Source organism: Chrysemys picta, chromosome 8 (genome assembly GCF_011386835.1).
Source record: "Chrysemys picta bellii isolate R12L10 chromosome 8, ASM1138683v2, whole genome shotgun sequence".
Lineage (NCBI taxonomy): Eukaryota > Metazoa > Chordata > Testudines > Emydidae > Chrysemys > Chrysemys picta.
Genome location: NC_088798.1, coordinates 60608037 through 60629082, shown reverse-complemented (window position 1 = coordinate 60629082; position 21046 = coordinate 60608037). Strand labels below are relative to the sequence as shown.

Sequence of the window (21046 nt, the reverse complement as noted above, 5' to 3'; positions counted from 1 at the left end):
GGAACACTGAGTTCAGGCAGTAGGAACCAGGAAAACACCCACCCACCCACCCACCCACCAATTTCCTTCCCTTTTCCCCAGAAGTTTGGTGGTACCTGATCGAGGCATCAGGTGTTCCCGGGGCCATAGATTATACCTCTGATTCAGTTTTGGGGATGAATGCTATTGCAGTGGTGCAACTTCCCCAGTTGGCGACATGACAGGTGCAGAAAGTACATCCTCTTCCCTATCTGTTCAACTTTCAGTAGGATGTATAACTTAGAATCGTAGAATATCGGTTAACAATGCATTCTTCTTGTGGTAAATGCACTCACCAATGTTCCGTATCCTGCAGCCCACAAAATCATACCACGAATATTGAAAATGCTTCCAGCCCTTGTCTAATTTACACTCCTTGTCCAGGATCGAAGACTAGAGGTATGTCTACACAGTAATTAAACACTTGAGGCTGGCCTGCGCCAGCTGGCTTGGGCTATGGGGCTGTAAAATTGCAATGTACATATTCAGACTCAGGTTGGAGCCTGGGCTCTGTGACCCTCCCCACTTGCTGGTCCCAGAGCTTGGGCTCTAGCCTGAGCCCGAACATTTACACTGTGATTGTACAGCCCCACAGCCCAAGCCTTGCAAGTCTTGAGTCACAGGCCAGCTGCACATGTCTAATTGTTGTGTAGACTTACCCATGGAGTCTTGCATGGGAATGCTTGTTGAAACTCATATATTTCCTAATCACATCACTTGGCTTCTAGGATGGTGATCGTTGGGATGAACCTTTTCTGTCACCATAGACAACTTGGTTTTCATAGGTTGGCTGAAGAGCTGATAAAACAGGGTTTCTCCAGTACTTTCATGAGGTGTACTCTGAATATCCTATAAAGCACAACTTAATGCAATAAGGGGAAGGGTGTATCTCAGTGTTCCACCAGTATGCAAACTACATGCTTCTTCAGAGTTCCATGCAGTCTCTCTGCTATCCCATTTCCTTGGGATGGTACATAATAGATTTGTAATGTCCTGTGCCGCTATTCATCAGATAACCTTCAAATTCTCGGAATACAAAATATATCCATTCATCTAAAACAAGGTGCTCTAGTAGGCCAAAAATATCAAATAAAGTGTTTAAGAAAGAAATGAACTCCTTTGAGGTGCCTTGTGAAATTATGAATGTGGAAAGATAACGTGAGTAATAGTCCATAACAATCAACAATGTGTAGCCATGCAGTGCAGTTGAGAGGCCAAAGATATCTACTGCAGTTTTCTGCCATGGTCTGTCTATGACTACCAGTTTCAAAGGGGCCAGAGGAACAGTAGTTCTATGCATTGTGCGGGCTGAGCATGCCTTCTCCTGATTCTCAATGTCTGAGTGCAGCCCTGGCCACCAGGCATAACTATGTAGAAGTTCCTTTGTAACTCATAAATGTTACACGTCCAGGACTGCGTGTCGCAACACTGCTGGGATGACGGTGACCACCCAGGCTCTTCTTCATAAGAGATGTTGAGTAACACATGTCTTCACTGTTATCTTGGAACGAATTTTGTAGAAGGTACGCAACATTTTCTTAAGGAATGGATCCATCCAAACTACTTCCACACCACATATCACCTTTCATAGCTCAACATCTTGAAGAGTGGCATCAGCAGTCCGCTGCATATGTTTCAGTAAAAAGCATAATTACTCTGCTGTTTCTGCCTATGAGGGTGCCAACTCAGAAGACTTTCTCAAAAGATCATTGGCAAATAAATTGTCTTCCTTTGGTATGTACCAAATCGAAGTCATACTGCTACAACTGAATAATACACCACTGCAACTTCACATTCAGCAGGTCAATGGGCTTATGATAAAGGCCAGAACAGGCAAATAATTGGTTTCAAAAGTGAAATATCTTCCCACTAAGTAGACTTTGAAGCATACAATAGCAAGAAGTCTAAACTAATCTGGAAATGCTTTGCTTCTGTCAGGGTGAGAGCACGACCACCTATGTACTGAGGTAGGCTAATGAACGAATGTAAACTGCTATGACCAGAGTACCCTGGTTGTCAGGATAATGGTAGTGAAGCAACAGTTTGTAGCATTGGCTACACTCGATTGGCTGACAGATACTACACTAAAAACTCTGCAGCAGGGGTCGGCAACTTACAACATGCATGCCAAAGGTGGAATGCGAGCCGATTTTTGATGGCACGCGGTGGCGGGCTGAGCCACTCAGCCTGCCGCCACTCTGGGGTTTCCGCTGCTGGCTCCTGCCAGCTGGGGTCCCACTGCCGGTCCCACTCAGCGCCCACTGCTGGCCTGGGTGTAGGAACCCCAGGCTGGCAGTGGGCTGAGACCCCAGCTGGCAGGAGTCCCCAGAACTTCCGGTTGGAGTTCCAGCGCAGGCCCCCTGCCAGACAGGGTCCAGACCTCCGGCCCTGCTCAGTCCTACCAGCTGCCAGCTCCATTCACCTCAACTGCCAATCTGGGGTTCCAGATGCTGACCTCCTGCCAGCTGGTTAACAACTGATCACTCAGAAGCCTGTGTGCAGCTTAAAGTATCCAAATATGTGCCAGACATTGAAAAACTCAGCAAGGAAAAGCAAGGGCAAGGATCACACTAAATTGATAAGATCTGCATTTTAATTTAATTTTAAATAAAACTTCTGAAACATTTTGAAAACCTTGTTTACTTTACATATAATAATAGTTTGGTTATATAATATATAGACTTAGAGAGAGACCTTCTAAAAATGTTAAAATGTATTACTGGCACGCGAAGCCTTAAATTAGAGTGTATAAATGAAGACTTGGCACACCACTTCTGAAAGGTTGCTGACTCCTGCTCTACAGCATCTTTTGCAAAACTACACTGGCTGCATTTAACTTTATGACAGCTTGTTGGAGTTGGGTTAGCACCTGGTCCAGAATAGCATTATGCTCAGGTTTTAGCAAAGAGGAGAATATCATCCAAATAGCAATATGCACCCTGGATATTATGAAGGAGCTGAGAGACCACTCTCTGAAATATCCCAGGAGCAGAGTCTAAGCAAAAGGGAGCCATTGATAGCTGTACCTCTGAGAGAGCATGCTGAAAATCAGTATCTGGGATCCACATACCCAGCTAGTTACCTCTTTAAAGGTTGACAATTAAAACTCCCCACATCTCATATATTTGAGTGCCCTAAGATTTGTGCAGTTCAATATCACCATTTTTCTCGTATATGATCACAGAGAGTGAGTTCAAATCGGTAAACCCTTCACCCTCCCAAATGTTACCATTATTTTTCATGTTCTGCTTGGAGCTTGTCTACAAGTGCGAAAGATATATGACGTGCAGGTGGAAAAAAGAGTATTAGCAGGGTGCTAAGTATCTTGGGAGCTAGTCATTTGTCCAGTAATGTACTTAGCAGTTCAAACTTTTATTTGGCACTTGAAAGTACTGTATAGTGTATTTAATAGCTAATTTATTTCAGATGACTCCAGTGTAATTTCCATGTGTTGAGGCTATGTATTAATATTAAGCTAGCTATAGAGTGGATGGGTATGTTGTGGTATTTGGAATGCAAAAAGGGCAGTTTTAAATGAAATGCATGTTTTTATACCTTAAATATACTTTCACAAGCCATTAAATACACATTAGTCACATAACCAGAAGGAGAGGTTAAAGAAAAAGACAATGAAAATAACGATGCCCTTGATCAGGGTGTGTGGGACAGTGGTAGTTAATGTCGCTTTGTATATTTACCAGTTTATTATTTTTGCCTGCCTCTTACTGTTAGTAGTAAGACTGGCCTGTTAGTTGAATAATGTAGCTGAAGTCAACGCACTTAGATTGACTTACTGTGGTGTCTTCACTGCGGTGGGTCGACTGCTGCTACTCCCCTGTTGACTCTGCCTGCGCCTCTTGCAGCGGTGGAGTACAGGAGTCAACGGGGAGCACTCGGTGATCGATTTATCGTGTCTAGACTAGTGTAGACATACCCTGAGAGCTGTAACTGAAATAGACACCTGGGATGAAAAGGGAACCAAGATAAACAAATTCAGCGGAGAAAAAATCTAGAACAGAAAATAAAGAAAAGGCTGGAATTAGATAGAAATTAAGTAAACAATAAAGAAGTTAAATATTTTTAGAAAAAATATGGAATATTTTTGTCCCTTTGGCCTGAGCAAGTATCCACTATTCTGGGCCTTGCACGGTTGTTTCCGTTAGGAGGAGAAATTGATGATGTGAGTCAGATATTTCTTTGGTGCAATCCTGTTTATTTACAGTGAATGTACACAAACTCCTATTTCCCAGAGCTCAGTAAGAAGAAACAACAGCAGGGAGTTTCCTTGATCACAATTTTCAAGTCTACTTCTTCAGCGATTTTTGTGTCCAAGAAACTGTCTGTAGGGGAAACCCCTGTTAATCTCCCTGGGATGGTTTTGCTCAAACCTTGCCACGTGGTCTCTTGCCGTGGGTGGTAGCTTCTGTTGTTTCCAGCTATTTCACTATATAAGGGTCATTTAATTGTTCCATCCATTAAAGCATGAAAGAAGGGTATTTAGCTCACCCCATAGTTTGAACCAGGTCTGCAATTGTCTGTAGATTAAACAACTGCTTGATGGCAGCCATTAACACCTTCCAGCATACCACTATATATAAAGGGGAAGTAATGAAACAGAACAAAAAATGAGGACAAGTTTTGTTTAAAAAAATAATAATTTTGCGCTATATTGTCTCCTAATGATCTACATGATCTTGTTGTGTGTGGCTTTCCCCCTGCCCATGCAGAAATGGGGCAGTGCAGTCTCCAAAGCATAACATCATTTTCTCCATACCCTGCAAACTCCATGGGTTTGGCAGGGTTGGCTAGTTTCTGCTTAATTTGCACCCCCATTCCTCGACATGTAAAAAAGACAGTATAAATTACTGTAGACAGTTTGTAATTTGCACTGTTTCCCTCTCAGCTGTTTGAGAAAATCCATAATGAGTTGGGCTCTAGGAGCAGCTGAGGTCTGGGAAGCCACTGGCAGCTTGCCACTTGGCTTCTTGTCTGACTTCACTCCCTGAATGGAAGAACTCAAATCTCCCCTACTTCTGTATGGTAATTCTCACACAAGGAAGAAGGGAGACTTTTAATTAATCTAGTTACTTTATCACTTTTATTATAATTCATGAAACAGTATCATTTTACACACACTGAAAAAGAGTCAACATATGTTGACATTGTTTCCACACTATGTTACACTCTGGCTAGTTAGTATCCTCCTGGACTCCTTTTACAACTTTCAAAATATGAGGGCAGGGTTGCTGCTTACAATTATGTGTAGGACTCTTTCTGAGGCCAGTAGAAAGACCTGAGGTTTCAAAAATCTGCTGGACCAGATGTAATGAGTTGGTTCTCAGTTGACAACTTCTATTTAGTGATGCATCTCTGTAGGAAGCCTAGTTTGATTATGCACATTAGGACTTGGAAGAATGAGCTTCAACATTCAAAATTATTATGTGGAGCCGTCCCAGATTGAGGTGCAAGCTGGATGAGGTAATATTTTTTATTGGACCAACTTCTGTTGGTGAGAGAGACAAGCTTTCAAGCTACACAGAACTCTTCAGATCTGGGACGTGTACTCAGAATGTTACAGGTAAATACAAGGTGAATACACCAGATTGAGGTGTCAGCAGAGGCGATTTTGGAACAAACTGATCAATTAAACAGTAATAAATCATCTGGACCAGATGGTATTGACCAACGAGTTTTTAAAGAAACTATCACTTAAATCAGCCTCTCTACCAGACAATTGGGGATAGCTAATGTAGTGCTGATTAAAAAAAGAAAAAAGAAAAGACTCCAGAGGCGATCTCGGCAATTACAGGCTTTTAAGCCTAATTTCAGTACTAGGCAAATTTGTTGAAACTGTAGTAAAGAACAAAATTCTCTCATACAGATAAATATGATATGTTGGGGGGAGAAGAGTCAACATGGCTTTTGCAAAGGGAAATCATGAGTTGCCAATCAATTAGAATTCTTTGAGGATGTCAACAAGCATGTAGAAAAGGATGATCCAGTGCATATAGTGTACTTGGACTTTCAGAAAGCCTTTGACAGAGTCCCTCACCAAAGGCTCTTAAGCAAACTAAGCAATCATGGGATAAGAGGGAAGGTCCTCTCATAGATTAAAAGACAGAAAACAAAGGGTAGGAATAAATTATCAGTTCTTCTTCGAGTGCTTGCTCATATCGATTCCAATTAGGGTGTGCGCGCGCTGCGTGCACGATCGTCGGAGAATTTTCTACCCTAGCAACACCCAGTGGGTCGGCTGTGGAGCCCCCTGGAGTGGCACCTTCATGGCGCTGGATATATACCCCAGCCGACCCAGCGCCCCCTCAGTTCCTTTTTCCCGCCCGTGACGGTCGTTGGAACTGTGGAGTGCGGCATAGCTGTTCTCCACTCTCCCTAGCTTTACTCGTTAGTTCTTGTAGATAGTTGTTGGTTATATTCTTTAGATTAGTAGTTTGTTGTTAATAGTTTGTAGAATAGTTATAAATAGTTAGCGGGGGTTAAGGGGGCTATTATCCCCCCTTTTCCCCCCGGCGCACAGCCGGGCTCATGCCCAAGGCTCCTGGCTTTAAGCCGTGCGCGTCCTGTGCTAAGCCTATGCCAACGGGAGACCCTCACGACTCTTGTCTGAAGTGTTTAGGGGAGTCTCACCAGACGGACAAGTGCAAGATCTGCAAGGCTTTCAGGCCCAGGACCAAAAAGGAGCGGGACTTTAGACTTAAGCAGCTCCTTATGGAGGGGGCACTTAGCCCAGATCCTCCTTCGGCGCGCCAATTCCCGGCACCGAGCGCCTCGGTGCGCAGCACCCCAGTGGCACCCTCCGGTAGTGCACCGCGAGCTGACGCGGATAAGGCCCCATGGCACCGTCCTCCCTCGGCACCGTGTCCGCCGCAAGCCCCTCGGCGCCGTTCCCTGTCTCCGGGGCATAAAAGACCCCGCAAGACCCAGGATGCTGCCGTCCAACGGGCACCGGCTCCCCCCGCACCGGTGGTAGAGCCACGTCCAGCTTCGGAGTGCCAGAGGGTGCAGGCATCATCAACACCATTGACTCTGGCACCGGGTGTAGGGCCGTTGAGTCCGGTGCGGACTGACTCACCGCCTCGTCCTGTGGTTGAGTCCTGTCTCCCTTCTACACCGGAGACTTTTGCAACGGCGAAAGACCTCATCGCCCTCACGGAGCCGGCGCCATCTCTACCCGCGGCACCGCATGCCCTTCGTACTGTGCAATCCAGGGGCAAGCCTGCCCTGATACGCCCTCCATCTCCGAGCGTGGACTCGCGGCGCCGCTTGCAGTCCCGGCACCGATCTCCATCTCGGCGCTGGTCGTACTCGCGGCCCAGATCTTCCTCCCGGCACCGGCTTGAGCATCGGTACCGGTCGGAGTCCAGACGCAGTTCCCGGCACCGGTATGAGCGCCGCTCCCGTTCGCAAGGCCGCTCCCGGCACCGAGTCTACAGACGGTCTTCGTCTTCGCGATCCAGATCTGGATCCCGGTACCGGCATGACCATCGGCACCGTTCTCGATCCCAGTACTGCTCACCGGCACCGCACAGAGACTGCCCACCTGTGGACTGGCACCGCTCGGCACCGTACCAGGACGAGCCCCTGCAACCATGCTCGGCACCGCCCTGGCCCTCAAGATCGGCGTCTCTCTCGTCGGAAGGGGCTTCCCAATCAGCATACCCTGTTCAAGGTCAGGCTGCAGACGACTTCGGTCATTGGCAGGAGGGGGCAGAGGACCCTAGACGGGACCCTGCACATTGGTCTTTCTGGACCCCATGGGCATATCACCAAGCTCAAGGGGCTCCATCAGCGGCCTCTCACTCAGCATACTCTGAGCCCAGGGTTCCTGAGGCCACCATCTCCCATCCTCCCCCAGGGGCCATGGAGGCTCCAGTGCCGGCACCCACTCAGGCCCCAGACCCCGGTGTAGGGGATCCTGCACATCAGGGACCCTTGGATCCGGATCCTCATATGGATCCTTTACCCCCTGAGGCATCCTCCTCATCCTCCCCAGATGAGGCAGTGGCGGGTACAACAGCCTCAGGCCCACCTCCAATAGACCTTCGTGCCCACCAAGACTTGTTGCGTAGGGTGGCACGAAACGTGGACCTACAGGCTGAGGAGATAGTGGAGGTGGAGGACCCGGTGGTGAGCATCCTCTCAGCTGATGCCCCATCCCGGGTGGCATTGCCCATTATTCGTACGATCCAGGCTAACGCTAATGCCATATGGCAAACCCCAGCCTCCATCCCTCCCACTGCCAGAGGTGTAGAGAGGAAGTACTTTGTCCCCTCTAAAGACCATGAGTACCTCTATACACACCCTCCGCCGTGTTCACTGGTAGTCTCCTCAGTGAACGCAAGAGAGCGTCATGGTCAGCATGCAGCAGCACCCAAATCAAAGGACGCCAAATGCTTCGATTTGTTTGGACGCAAGGTTTACTCAGCAGGGAGTCTGCAGCTCAGAGCCACAAACCAACAGGCGCTCTTGAGTCGGTACAATTACAACTCATGGAATTCCATGGGTAAATTTAAAGAGTTGGTCCCCCAGGACTCGAGGGAAGAGTTCGGGGCCCTAGTGGAGGAAGGTAAAAAGGTGGCTAGGACCTCCTTGCAGGCCTCCCTCGACATAGCGGACTTGGCCGCCAGGACACTAGCGTCTGGGATAGCCATGAGACGCATCTCCTGGCTCCAGGTTTCGGGGTTACCGCCAGAACTGCAGCAGACCCTGCAAGATCTGCCGTTCGAGGGCCAGGGGTTGTTCTTGGACAAGACGGACTCTCGGTTGCAGAGCCTCAAGGACTCCAGAACCATCATGCGCTCCCTGGGGATGCATGTACCAGGACCCCAGCGCAGGCCCTTTAGGCCCCAGTCACAAAGGTTCTACCCTCCTCCTCCTCGTCCGAGACAGGACTTCCCCAGAAGGCGGGGACGAGGTGATAGATGCAGGTCGACTGGCCCCCAACCCGGTCAGAACCAAGGCCCTCCTAAACCACCTTCAGGACCTAGGCAAAACTTTTGAAGGTGCGTTCGAGGACGCTGTGCCAGCCACTACCCAGGATCCATTTCCTTTCTTTCGGGATCGCCTCTCCCGTTTCCACCGTGCTTGGTCCCTTATAACCTTGGACCATTGGGTCCTTCGCACGGTGGAGAGGGGATACGCTCTCCAGTTTTCTTCGTTCCCCCTCCCTTTTACCCTCCCTCCCTGTCCCTCTTCAGGGACCCTTCTCACGAGCATCTCCTTACACAGGAGATTTTTGGGTTCCTCTCTATGGGGGCCATAGAGGAGGTTCCCCCAGAGTTAAGGGGCAGGGGGTTTTACTCCTGCTACTTCCTGATCCCCAAAGCAAAAGGGGGTCTGCGACCCATTCTAGACTTATGCGGACTCAACAAATTCATAGTAAAGTTGAAGTTCTGCATGGTCTCCTTGGGGACCATCATCCCTTCCCTGGATCCTGGAGACTGGTACGCTGCCCTCGACATGAAGGACGCATATTTTCATATAGCAATCTACCCCCCACACAGGTGCTTCCTTCGATTTCTAGTAAACAATGTGCACTACCAATTTGCCGTCCTTCCCTTCGGCTTGTCCGTGGCTCCGAGAGTGTTCACCAAATGCAGGGCTGTCGTGGCAGCATACCTTCGTCGACAAAGGATACAGGTGTTCCCATATCTAGATGACTGGCTGGTGCGCGGCTGCGTCAGGGAGCAAGTTCAAGCTCACGTCCAGATAATACTACAAACATTCCATGACTTAGGCATTCTACTCAACAGAGAAAAGTCCACTCTGGAGCCAACCCAGAGAATAGAGTTTGTTGGGGCAGTCTTAGACTCCAGACTCGCCCGAGCTCTTCTGCCAGACACTTGGTTTCACACCATCACAAACATCATCCAAGGACTCCAGGTCTTTCTGATCACCACAATAAGGACGTGCCTCGGCTTGTTGGGACACATGGCCACTTGCACTTACGTAACCAGGCATGCCAGACTTCGGCTTTGCCCACTTCAGGCCTGGGTATCGTCGGTGTACCGTCCTTATTGGGACAGCCTGAACATGGTGGTCAAGATTCCGAACTCGGTCTTGACCTCTCTCACCTGGTGGCTGGATCACAAGGCGGTTTGCAAAGGAGTGCCATTTCACGCCCCACAACCCTCCCTGCACCTGGTCACGGACGCTTCATCTCTAGGTTGGGGCGCTCACCTCGGGGAGCACCATACCCAGGGCCTGTGGACTGCATCCCAACTAGCTCTGCACATCAACGTTCGAGAGCTGATGGTGGTGCGCCTAGCCTGTCAGGCATTTCTCAGTCTCCTACATGGCTGTTGCTTGTCAGTCCTCACAGACAACACCACGGCCGTGTTCTACATCAACAAGCAAGGAGGAGCCCAGTCGTCTCTCCTATGCCAAGAGGCCATTCGCCTGTGGGAGTTCTGCATTGCCCACTCGATACATCTCATGGCATCGTTCCTCCCTGGAGTCCAGAACACTCTAGCGGACCATCTCAGCAGATCCTTCCAGATGCACGTGTGGTCAATTCGCCCGGATATCATCCATTCCATCTTCCAGAGGTGGGGATTTCCCTAGGTCGACCTGTTCACCTCACGAGCCAACAGGAAGTGCCACATGTTCTGCTCCCTCCAAGGGTGATCTCTGGGCTCCCTGTCGGACGCTTTCCTCCTATCGTGGAGAGACCAGCTGTTTTACGCTTTCCCTCCATTCCCACTGGTCCACAGGGTGCTGCTCAAGCTACGCAGAGACAGGGCACGTGTGATTCTAGTCGCTCCAGCTTGGCCAAGACAGCACTGGTACACCACGCTTCTGGAGCTATCGGTACAAACTCCGATCACGCTTCCCTTGTGCCCAGACTTGATCTCTCAGGACCACGGCCGACTTTGTCACCCCGACCTGCAATTGCTCCACCTTACAGCGTGGATGAACCATGGCTGAATCGGATAGAGCTACGATTCTCACATCCAGTGCAACAGATTCTGCTGGGAAGTAGAAAGCCCTCTACATGGACCACTTACTTAGCCAAGTGGAAACGGTTCTCCTGTTGGTGCGAGCAGCGGGCCACGCCCCCCTTGCAGGCGTCTATTCCTCTTATACTTGAATATCTCCTATCCCTAAAACAGCAGGGCTTGGCGATATCTTCGGTCAGGGTTCACCTGGCAGCTATCTCGGTGTTCCACCCAGGAGAACACGCTTCCTTGGTCTTCTCTAACCCGATGGTCATCAGATTCCTCAAAGGCTTAGACCGGCTATACCCACAGCAGCGCCAACCCGTTCTGGCGTGGGATCTTAACCTGGTTCTCTCCAAGCTCACGGGGCCCCCGTTCGAGCCATTGGCTACCTGCTCACTCCTTTACCTATCTTGGAAGACAGCCTTCCTTGTAGCCATCACTTCAGCAAGGCGTGTTTCTGAAATCAGGGCGCTCAAGTCTGAGCCTCCATACACAGTCTTCCATAAAGACAAGGTGCAGCTTTGCCCCCACCCTGCCTTTCTTCCCAAGGTGGTGTCAGCTTTTCATGTGAACCAAGATATATTCCTCCCCGTCTTCCATCCTAAGCCGCACACCACCCGTCAAGACCAGCGTATGCACTCCTTGGACGTACACAGGGCCCTTGCTTTCTGTATTGAGCGTACGAAACCATTTAGGAAGACGACGCAACTCTTCGTTGCAGTGGCCGACCGGATGAAAGGCATACCGGTCTCCTCGCAATGTCTCTCCTCTTGGATCACGTCCTGCATTCGTGCTTGCTACGACCTGGCCGGTGCCCCGACGCCGCGCCTCACCACCCACTCCACGAGGGCCCAAGCCTCCTCGACTGCCTTCCTGGCTCATGTCCCGATCCAGGACATTTGTAGAGCGGCGGTTTGGTTATCGGTCCACATCTTCGCCGCTCACTATGCGCTTGTACAGCAGTCCAGAGACGATGCTGCATTCGGATCAGCGGTTTTGCACACAGCGATGTCTCACTCCGACCCCACCGCCTAGGTAAGGCTTGGTAGTCACCTAATTGGAATCGATATGAGCAAGCACTCGAAGAAGAAATAATGGTTACTCACCTTTGTAACTGTTGTTCTTCGAGATGTGTTGCTCATATCCATTCCAAACCCGCCCCCCTTCTCCACTGTCGGAGTAGCCGGCAAGAAGGAACTGAGGGGGCGCTGGGTCGGCTGGGGTATATATCCAGCGCCATGAAGGCGCCACTCCAGGGGGCTCCACAGCCGACCCACCGGGTGTTGCTAGGGTAGAAAATTCTCCGACGATTGTGCACGCGGCGCACGCACACCCTAACTGGAATGGATATGAGCAACACATCTCGAAGAACAACAGTTACAAAGGTGAGTAACCATTTTTTCACTATGGAGAAAAGTAAAGAGTGGTGTCCCCCAAGGATCTGTACTAGGACCAGTACTGTTCAACATATTCATAAATGATCTGGAAAAAGGGGTGAATGCTGAGGTGTCAAAATTGGCAGATGATACAAAATTACTCAGATAGTTAAATCCAAAGCTGACTGACTGTGAAGAGTTACAAGGGATCTCACTATACTGGGTGACTGGGTGACTGATAGTAGATGAAATTCAGTGTTGTTAAGTGTAAAGTAACGCACATTGAAAAATAATCCCAGCTATACATACAATATGATGGAGTCTAAATTAACTGTTACAGCTCAAAAAAGAGATGTTGGAGTTGTGGAAAGTTCTCTGAAAACATCCACTCAGTGCGCAGCGGCAGTCAAAAAACCTGACAGTCTGAGGAACTATTGGGAAAAGGATAGATCATAAAACAGAAAATATCATAATGCCACCTTATAAATCCATGTGATGCCCACATCTTGAACGCTGCATGCAGTTCTGGTCACCCCATTTCAAAAAAGATAGATTAGAATTGGAAAAGGTGCAAAGAAGGGCAAGGAAAAGGATTAGGGTATGGAATAGCTTCCATATGAAGAGAGATTAAAAAGACGAACTGTTCATCTTAAAAAAGAGACAACTAAGGGGGGGATGTGATAGAGATCTATAAAATCATGAATGGTGTGGAGAAAATGAATAGGGAAGTGTTATTTACCCTGTCTTTTAACACAAGAATTAGGGGTCACCCAATGAAATTAATAGGCAGCAGGTTTAAAACAAATAAGAACACATACTTTTTCACACAACACATAGTCAACCTGTGGAACTCGTTGCCGGGCAATGTTGTGAGGGCCAAAAGTATAACTGGGTTAAAAAAAAGAATTAGATAAGTTCATGAAGGTTAGGTCCATCAATGGCTATTAACCAGTATTGTCAGTCACGCAATCCTGTGCTCTGGGTGTTCCTAAATGTCTAACTACCAGAAGCTGAGACTGGACAACAGGGGGTGGATCACTCGATAATTGCTAAGGTTAAGATTTTGTCACAGTTATTTTTAGTAAAAGTCACAGACAGGTCATAGGCAATAAACAAAAATTTGAGGGAGCCTGTGATCTGTCTGTGAATTTTTACTAAAAATAACTGGGAGGAGGACAAATGGGGGAAGAGGAAGGAATGAGAGCTGGAGCCCCATGCGGGGGGAACTGACAGTCTGAGCCCCTCCATCACAGTGGGGTGTACAGCCTAGCTGAAGCCACGGAGGGCAGAGAGGGGGAAGGGGGCGCACACAGCCCCATCTCTGGCTTAGCTGTGGGGGGCTGCTAGGGGAGCATACGGATCTGGCCCCTGCTACAGCCACTGACCGCTGAAGCCAAAGAAATCACGGAGGTCTGGTAAAGTCACAGAATCCGTGACTTCCATGACCTCTATGATTAAATTGTATCCTTAATAATTGCCCTGTTCTGTTAATTCCCTCTGAAGCATCTGGCAACCGGCCACTGTCAGAATATTGAGCTAGATGGATCAGTGGTCTCACTCAGTATGGCTGTTGTTATTTAGAAATCAGTAAGTTTCAAAACTATGGTCATGTAAACTTTATTTTTTTTTATTTACCTTTTTATGATTCCCGTAATGTTAGGTTTAGCTGCTGCTAAATTTGAAGTGTCTGATTTTCAGTGTTTTAAAAGGTGTAGACGAGCCCTTCAGTTTTAGCCTGGATCATGTGTGGAGTCCAGCAGAAGGAAGGGAGGAGTAGGGATGTCTCATCCACTTTTCCTCTCCCAAGCCTTCTCCTCACCCTGTCACTGGCTGCAAGCAAGTGGGAAAAGAGAGGAGTCAAAATTCCTTTCCTTTGCTACCCTTATGGTGCAGCTAGATGTTACTCAGAGCTGAGCTTAAAGGCTCAGTCTAGTTCTAAAGCATTTTGTTGAAGCAATTTACAATAGCAAGTGATTGGAATATCTTTCATATTGCACTAATGTACTGCTTTATATTTCTCTTAAATCCCTCAACTGGAGGAATACAGTAGCACAGCTATAACAGTGTATTTCATAGTTACGTTGCTTCAGTTCAGTATGCAGTTCTGATTTCTAGAGATTTGTCATTCAGCCTTGAAAATTTGCTCCAGGCTGAATTTGCAATACAAGGTGTTAACCCAGGAGCAACTTTTGCCAAATTTGGTCTGTGATTTGATGTAGCAGAATTACAAGACTTAGTAATTAGATACTTTATTCTATTTTATTCACTCTCTAAAACCAAACCTGTGACAAATGTATTTTGCTGGTCTTTAGCCAAAATTGTGCTGTGCTGTATTGGTGTATGATTGGGTATTTTCTGAATATACTGAATGTTTCAATTTTGTGTTAAAAATGTGTCTAGTATGAATGTAATCATTTTAGTTTATGCTCATTTTGTATTATGGAATGACAAAACACATATTTAATATCCATAACCAGAAGAGGAATAATATCATGAATATCTATTGGTATTACATAAATCAGTTAATGGAGTTTAGAAAATCTGTAGACTTTAACACTACAATGGTCTGTTACATTGTCTCACTCACCTACTGAAAGAAAATTGTTCTGACCAAAAATCTTTTTTTAATAATTTACTAAATATACAGTTAGACATTTTGAATAATTTTAGGGACTTATTTTAATTTACCCTTTTAAAATCCATTGGTAACTCCCCTCATTTTTTTTTTTACATTAAACTAAAACAAATAATTGGTTCATGTTAAATCTCTTAAACATTTAGAAAGAATGACTCTAACATTTATTGCTAACAAATACTGTGAGAATAACTTTCTCAACATTATATTTAGGTATTGCAGTAGATAATGCTGTATACTCCAAAAATATACTGTGCTGAGACCTCTGCATATCTAGACATAATAGAGCAAATTAATTAGCTAGTTTGAGCCTTAATTTTAAATGTCTTTTCATTTGTGTATTTATTTTGGATCTTAAACATTGCTTAAATGTATTTTTTATGATTTTGTAGTTATATTAACGTATTTACATTTGTGTTTAAATAGTTCAGTAATTTGAATTGATAAGCGGGTAGAAGCTGATTTTAAACTTTTACAGATCAAAATAGAACAGCATGTTTTTGATTTTTAAAACAATCAGTTTGACTTTATGAAGGTTACCACTTATTTGTTTAATAATTAATAGGACTTTCCTGCCAATAAGGATTAGATTACTGCTGACTTGCTTTAACTGGTGATTGTTATAGTAATATTATGGTAGTTTCTATGTGGTATGCAAAGGTACATCTATGAATAATTTCATGTTTTGCTAATCTGCAGGATATAACCCTGTGGAAGTACTAGAAGGGAAGCCTCTTTCAGAAGTTTCCAAATACCATTAATATATTATAGGGAAATGGTCAGTTCCATTGTCTTAATTTGTCATTCTTATTTGCCTCTTGCTGTGTAAGCCTGCATTGTGCCTGGCAACTGTTACCTAGTGACAATTTCAGCTGCTTTAGCCATTGGCTGTGCTGTTGATTGGGGCAGAAGGACCGAGTCACCTTTCTGATAGTGAGTTCTTCTGCATCAGCTAAGGATAAAGAGGAGCAGCAGGCTCAGGTGCAAGCAATAATTTTGAGAGAGAATGTGAGGAATAGTGACAGCATCCTTGTAACAGCCTCACAGTAAATAGGACTTCTGTATCAAGCAGTTCACCGTAGCAGCTGATAAGAATGAACATAGGTGAGAAACATTGGTTTATTGCTGTAGCAAGAGAATTTTTTTATAAAGTAGTAATTTTGTAACAGATTAAATTACTTATAAACAGAGAGAATGAACAACTGGCAAGTGTTTTGGGGATGTTATAAAATCAAAAAGAACCTTCTGTACAGCATGATGGTGCACCTTGGAAAATTAACTTCAAAAGAATGCTTTCTATCAAACTACTGCATCAGAAGTGGAGAAAATGTTTCTTTTCTAGTGAATGAAATTCCTTCAGAAGGACAATGAAGACTATCAAAAGCATCAGTGAGATGTCAGTACTTTTAAAGGGACATTAAACAAATGCTAATATAATAGCTACATGACCTTGGAAATCTTTTTATTTGGATTGATTCGTTCTTGTCTGCCTCTTCCTAATCTCAGGAATTCTAGGATTAAAGATATTTTTAGTATTTCTGGGTTTTTTTTAAAAACAAGACTGTGTACATTTAGTAACCTAGCTAATGGTCCTTGCACTAATCAAGCAGTTACTCAAAAATGAATACAGAAGAGGCTTTCTTTAACGTATGGCTGCTCCATAACCGCAAATACAATTAACAGGTAATGTCCAGCTATTAGAAGATCTGGTTTTTAAAGCAGTGATTTATCATGCTAATCGTCTAATAAAAACAGAAAGTCTGTGGCAGCCTAGAAGATGAAGCTGAATGACAGAATAATGGAGTAAACAATGGCAGCTTTTCTAGTCTGATCAGCATTTCATTAGCTTCACAGCAGAATGCAGATGGAAGTTTCTGTTATTGTTGTATGGAGCTTGTGAAAGGATTCAGGTGTTGCTACAGAGGTGAGAAATATCATGGATATACCCATGAACTTCACTGTAGCAGATATGGCATTATTTCTGAAGAAAATTATTTTTGATCATCACTGCTGAAATGAAATGCAAGAAGGATTTATTTTGTCTGTGAGGACCTTGTATTGTGCTGCTGACATTGATAGTTGTAGTGGACCGTAACTGTTTAAAAGAGTTTTGAATACTGACTTAAAGCTCCAAAATTTATGCTTACATTTTTCTGATTTTTAAGTGATTACACATGATCTTCCTCCGTGTACAGGTAGATGTATGTTTTCCTTCCTGGGAGTCAGAGGACAAACCTGGCTTTCCCCATACCCTTCTCCCTCCAAATAAAATTCATTATTCATACACAAACTGTGGTGAGTCTATTGGAATTACCCTGGACAGAAATGTTTTCCTTACCTCTCTAATGAATAGAATATATGAAGCAAAGATCTCCTGAACAGAGCCAAAAGACACAGCACAATACGGTGAACTTTTCCTTGATTTTCCAGACATTTTATGGTTTAATTATTTAAATGAACATAAAACATTAATTTGTTTCTAAAGATTGCTGATTCATGAAACCTGTGTTGTATTGAAATATTTTCCCCTTTTTATTCTTTGTATTTTTCTTGCTAATTCCAAAGAACTGCCTTTCTCAGGAAAAAACAATCACAGAATTTTTTTTTTGAGGCAGTTGACTTTTTCCTGTCTCTCCCCCTCCCCTGCCTTTTTTTTGTTTGTTTTTATTTTCATCTTCCACAAATACAGTAAAAAGAACCTGTTTTCTTTAGAAGTGCCTTGTGTTTGACAAAGATGGATCAAGAGCACTGGAGGAAACCTGTCAGTGGCCTTTTTTCTTCTTTCTGGCTTTTTTTTCCTTTCCTCAAAGCTAAGGTGTGTCAGAGTGTTGCATTGATGCTGAAGAGGCATCAACAGCTATGAGACTGTAACCTCCCTGAGAAAAGTACTGGCCGTGTCTGCAAAACGAGATCATGAGACTCTGAAGCAGAGTTTAGCTGATGTTGGGCAGGTCACTTGCTCACCGTAGCTCCGATTGCAGTGTTCCCGAATCCCAAACCATGAACCACTCCAGATGGACTGAATGGAGGACTCTGAACATGAGCAGTAGCATTGTGAATGTGTCTGAGCATCTCTCTTGTCCGCTAGGATTTGGCCACTACAATGCAGTCGACATCTGCATCCTTGAGACAGTCATTATTGTTTTGCTAACATTTTTAATTATTGCTGGTAATTTAACTGTAATATTTGTCTTTCACTGTGCTCCGCTCTTACATCATTATACCACCAGCTATTTTATTCAGACCATGGCCTATGCTGATCTTTTTGTTGGAGTTAGCTGCCTGGTTCCTACATTATCATTGCTTCACTACTCTACAGGTGTCCATGAGTCCTTGACTTGTCAGGTTTTTGGATATATCATCTCTGTGCTGAAGAGTGTCTCCATGGCATGTCTTGCTTGCATCAGTGTTGACCGCTATCTTGCTATTACAAAACCTCTCTCCTATAATCAACTGGTCACGCCTTGTCGCTTGAGAATCTGTATCATTTTAATCTGGATATACTCTTGTCTGATCTTCTTGCCTTCCTTTTTTGGTTGGGGGAAACCTGGTTACCATGGTGATATTTTTGAATGGTGTGCTATCTCCTGGCTCACCAATGCTTATTTTACTGGTTTTATTGTGTGCTTACTATATGCTCCAGCTGCTTTGGTAATCTGCTTCACATATTTCCACATCTTCAAAATTTGCCGGCAGCACACCAAAGAGATAAATGACCGGAGAGCTCGTTTTCCTAGCCATGAAGTGGATGCTGCTGGAGAGACTGGGCACAGCCCTGACCGCCGCTATGCCATGGTTTTATTTCGGATAACCAGTGTGTTTTACATGCTTTGGCTCCCCTATATCATATACTTTCTGCTGGAGAGCTCTAGGGTGCTGGATAATCCAGCACTTTCCTTCTTAACAACATGGCTTGCTATAAGCAATAGTTTCTGCAACTGTGTGATATATAGCCTCTCCAACAGTGTTTTCAGGCTGGGACTCCGGAGACTGTCAGAGACAATATGTTCATCTTGTATGTGTTTAAAAGACAAGGATGTACGGGACCCCAAACCTAGAAAACGGGCTAATTCCTGCTCCATTTAAAGAAAACTGGGACAACTAATGAAATGCAATCTGACATTGGGTTTGGATAGCATTTGATACATCTGGAAATTTGCCACAACAGAAATATTTACTTGAATAGTTCCTATGAGATGAGATGTGGGTTTGGAAGTAATTCGGAATAAAGGAAAAGGTTGCTATTAAAGGGCACTGAAAGGGTACACAAATTATTATGAATATGGGTCTTGTGAAATTGTGTGGTGGTATGACAGAAATTTAACAGAAGATGAAAGAAATCAATATCTCATATCTTCCGCAGGGCATGATATAACAGGCACTTCAAAGCAGGCCCCCCTTAGGATAAATTAGTGACTTATTAAATTTTTTTCCTTGTAGAGAAATAGTCATATATTATATATGTGGCAGGATATACAGTAGTCTCTCGCATTAAAATAAACTTTTTTAAACACAGTGGGTGGCTCTCCATAAATGATATCAACAGAGGATGCATAATAAATGTTGCAATTTAACAATCAGCTGCACATAGTCTTTGCTTGTGTCTTGTACTATTTTCAATTGTAGAAATATCCGCTAAACCCTTTCCCTCCCCCCAAAAACCTCATACAAATTAAAGAAACGGATGGGTACACTTTTTGGATAAAGTTAGTTTTATTTTTTGCATTTCTGGTGCAGCTTCCACAAAGCCTGCTTTCCCCCCCCCCCCCCCATTTCCATTTTTTTCATGCCCTGCACCCTGGGTTCCATTATTCAGAAGTGATTTAGTTAATGAAGGAGCCTGTCAGATAAACATAATTTCAAATAACTTCTTCCTTCAGAAAATTCTGGCTATTTTTACTAGCTTGATGATTGCATTCATCATATTCTAATAACTTTTACAAACTTTGTTCTCTGTATCCTGCTGAATTAGCACACAGTATTGATGTGGTGTCCTTTAGGATGTACTAAAGCTTTTCCTTTAACAGTTACACAAATAATCCTAATGCAAATATGATAACCACACACAGCAGTGTAACATCACTGCTCAGTGAATTAAAAAATTTTTTTAAATGGAAAATAACTTTTCTGTGGGGTCTGAATAGCTTACTGTTGTAGCTGCCAATCCTTTGTGTGAACCTAGCTTGCACATATTGTATTTTTTTAAAAAAGAAAATGTAAAGTATGTGGTCTGTGCCTAATGTTTCATAGCATATGGAGTAGGTCAATTTTAAGTCTACAGGATTTAAAAAAAGAATTACTTGCTCTAAGAGAAATACTTTTGTGCAGTTATTAAATAGATACTTATTAGAGGAGGAGGTGGAGAGACAATTTAGTATAAAATACAGATAAGAGCCTCCGTATTGCCTTTTGTATTGCCTTTCAGGTTCACCGCTTAAATAAAATACTTTGCAAGGGCACTACATGTGTAATAAATTGCCTGGGGTTCAGATATAGTATGGCAGGTAGTGAAATATTTTAAATATTATTTTTGACCCAAGGTGCCATTTTCGCAGATGGTGGTTTGTTTCCTTTTTTTAAAAAAAGGCCTAACTATTGCTCCTCTTAACAGCTGTGCTATAGTTCCTTATTTTACCAAAATGCATATAATGAAGTTGTGCCTATGACTTTTCATAATGGAAGTCAACCCTCTTTGCACACCAATGGTTTGACTACAGTAGTCCCTTTAAAAATAAAAATGTACGCATTGTTTTATTGAGGTGGTTCTGAACCCCTGTACATTTTTAAAACTGTAAGAAAAGTAAGAAAAAATAAAAAGAATAAAGTAGTATTATGTATATCAAAACCAGACTTGGCTTTAGTTCCCTGATGTTATTCTCTGTTCTCTGAAAGTCCAAATGGGTGACAACTAAGGAATTAGAATAAAAAAAAAAAACCAAAACCAAAAAACTTTAATTATTATTATAATTATTTTTGTTGCTTTTCCTACATCATATGTTTGTCATTGTTTCTAATATTGTGTTGGTGAGGCAGGTTTAAGTGCCACTTGGAACTTTCCT

General features: G+C 44.3%; 2 protein-coding genes across 10 annotated transcripts in view; both read left to right on the top strand.

The window, feature by feature from the left end:
• Positions 1-21046, top strand: part of RABGAP1L (RAB GTPase activating protein 1 like) — a 525894-nt gene that overhangs the window by 229374 nt on the left and 275474 nt on the right. The gene's annotated exons all lie outside the window — the stretch shown is intronic.
• On the top strand, positions 15431-19561 carry GPR52 (G protein-coupled receptor 52). The gene has a single exon (XM_065554565.1). It carries the CDS (start codon positions 17928-17930, stop codon positions 19071-19073), a length of 1146 nt encoding a protein of 381 aa, XP_065410637.1. The 5' UTR covers positions 15431-17927; the 3' UTR covers positions 19074-19561.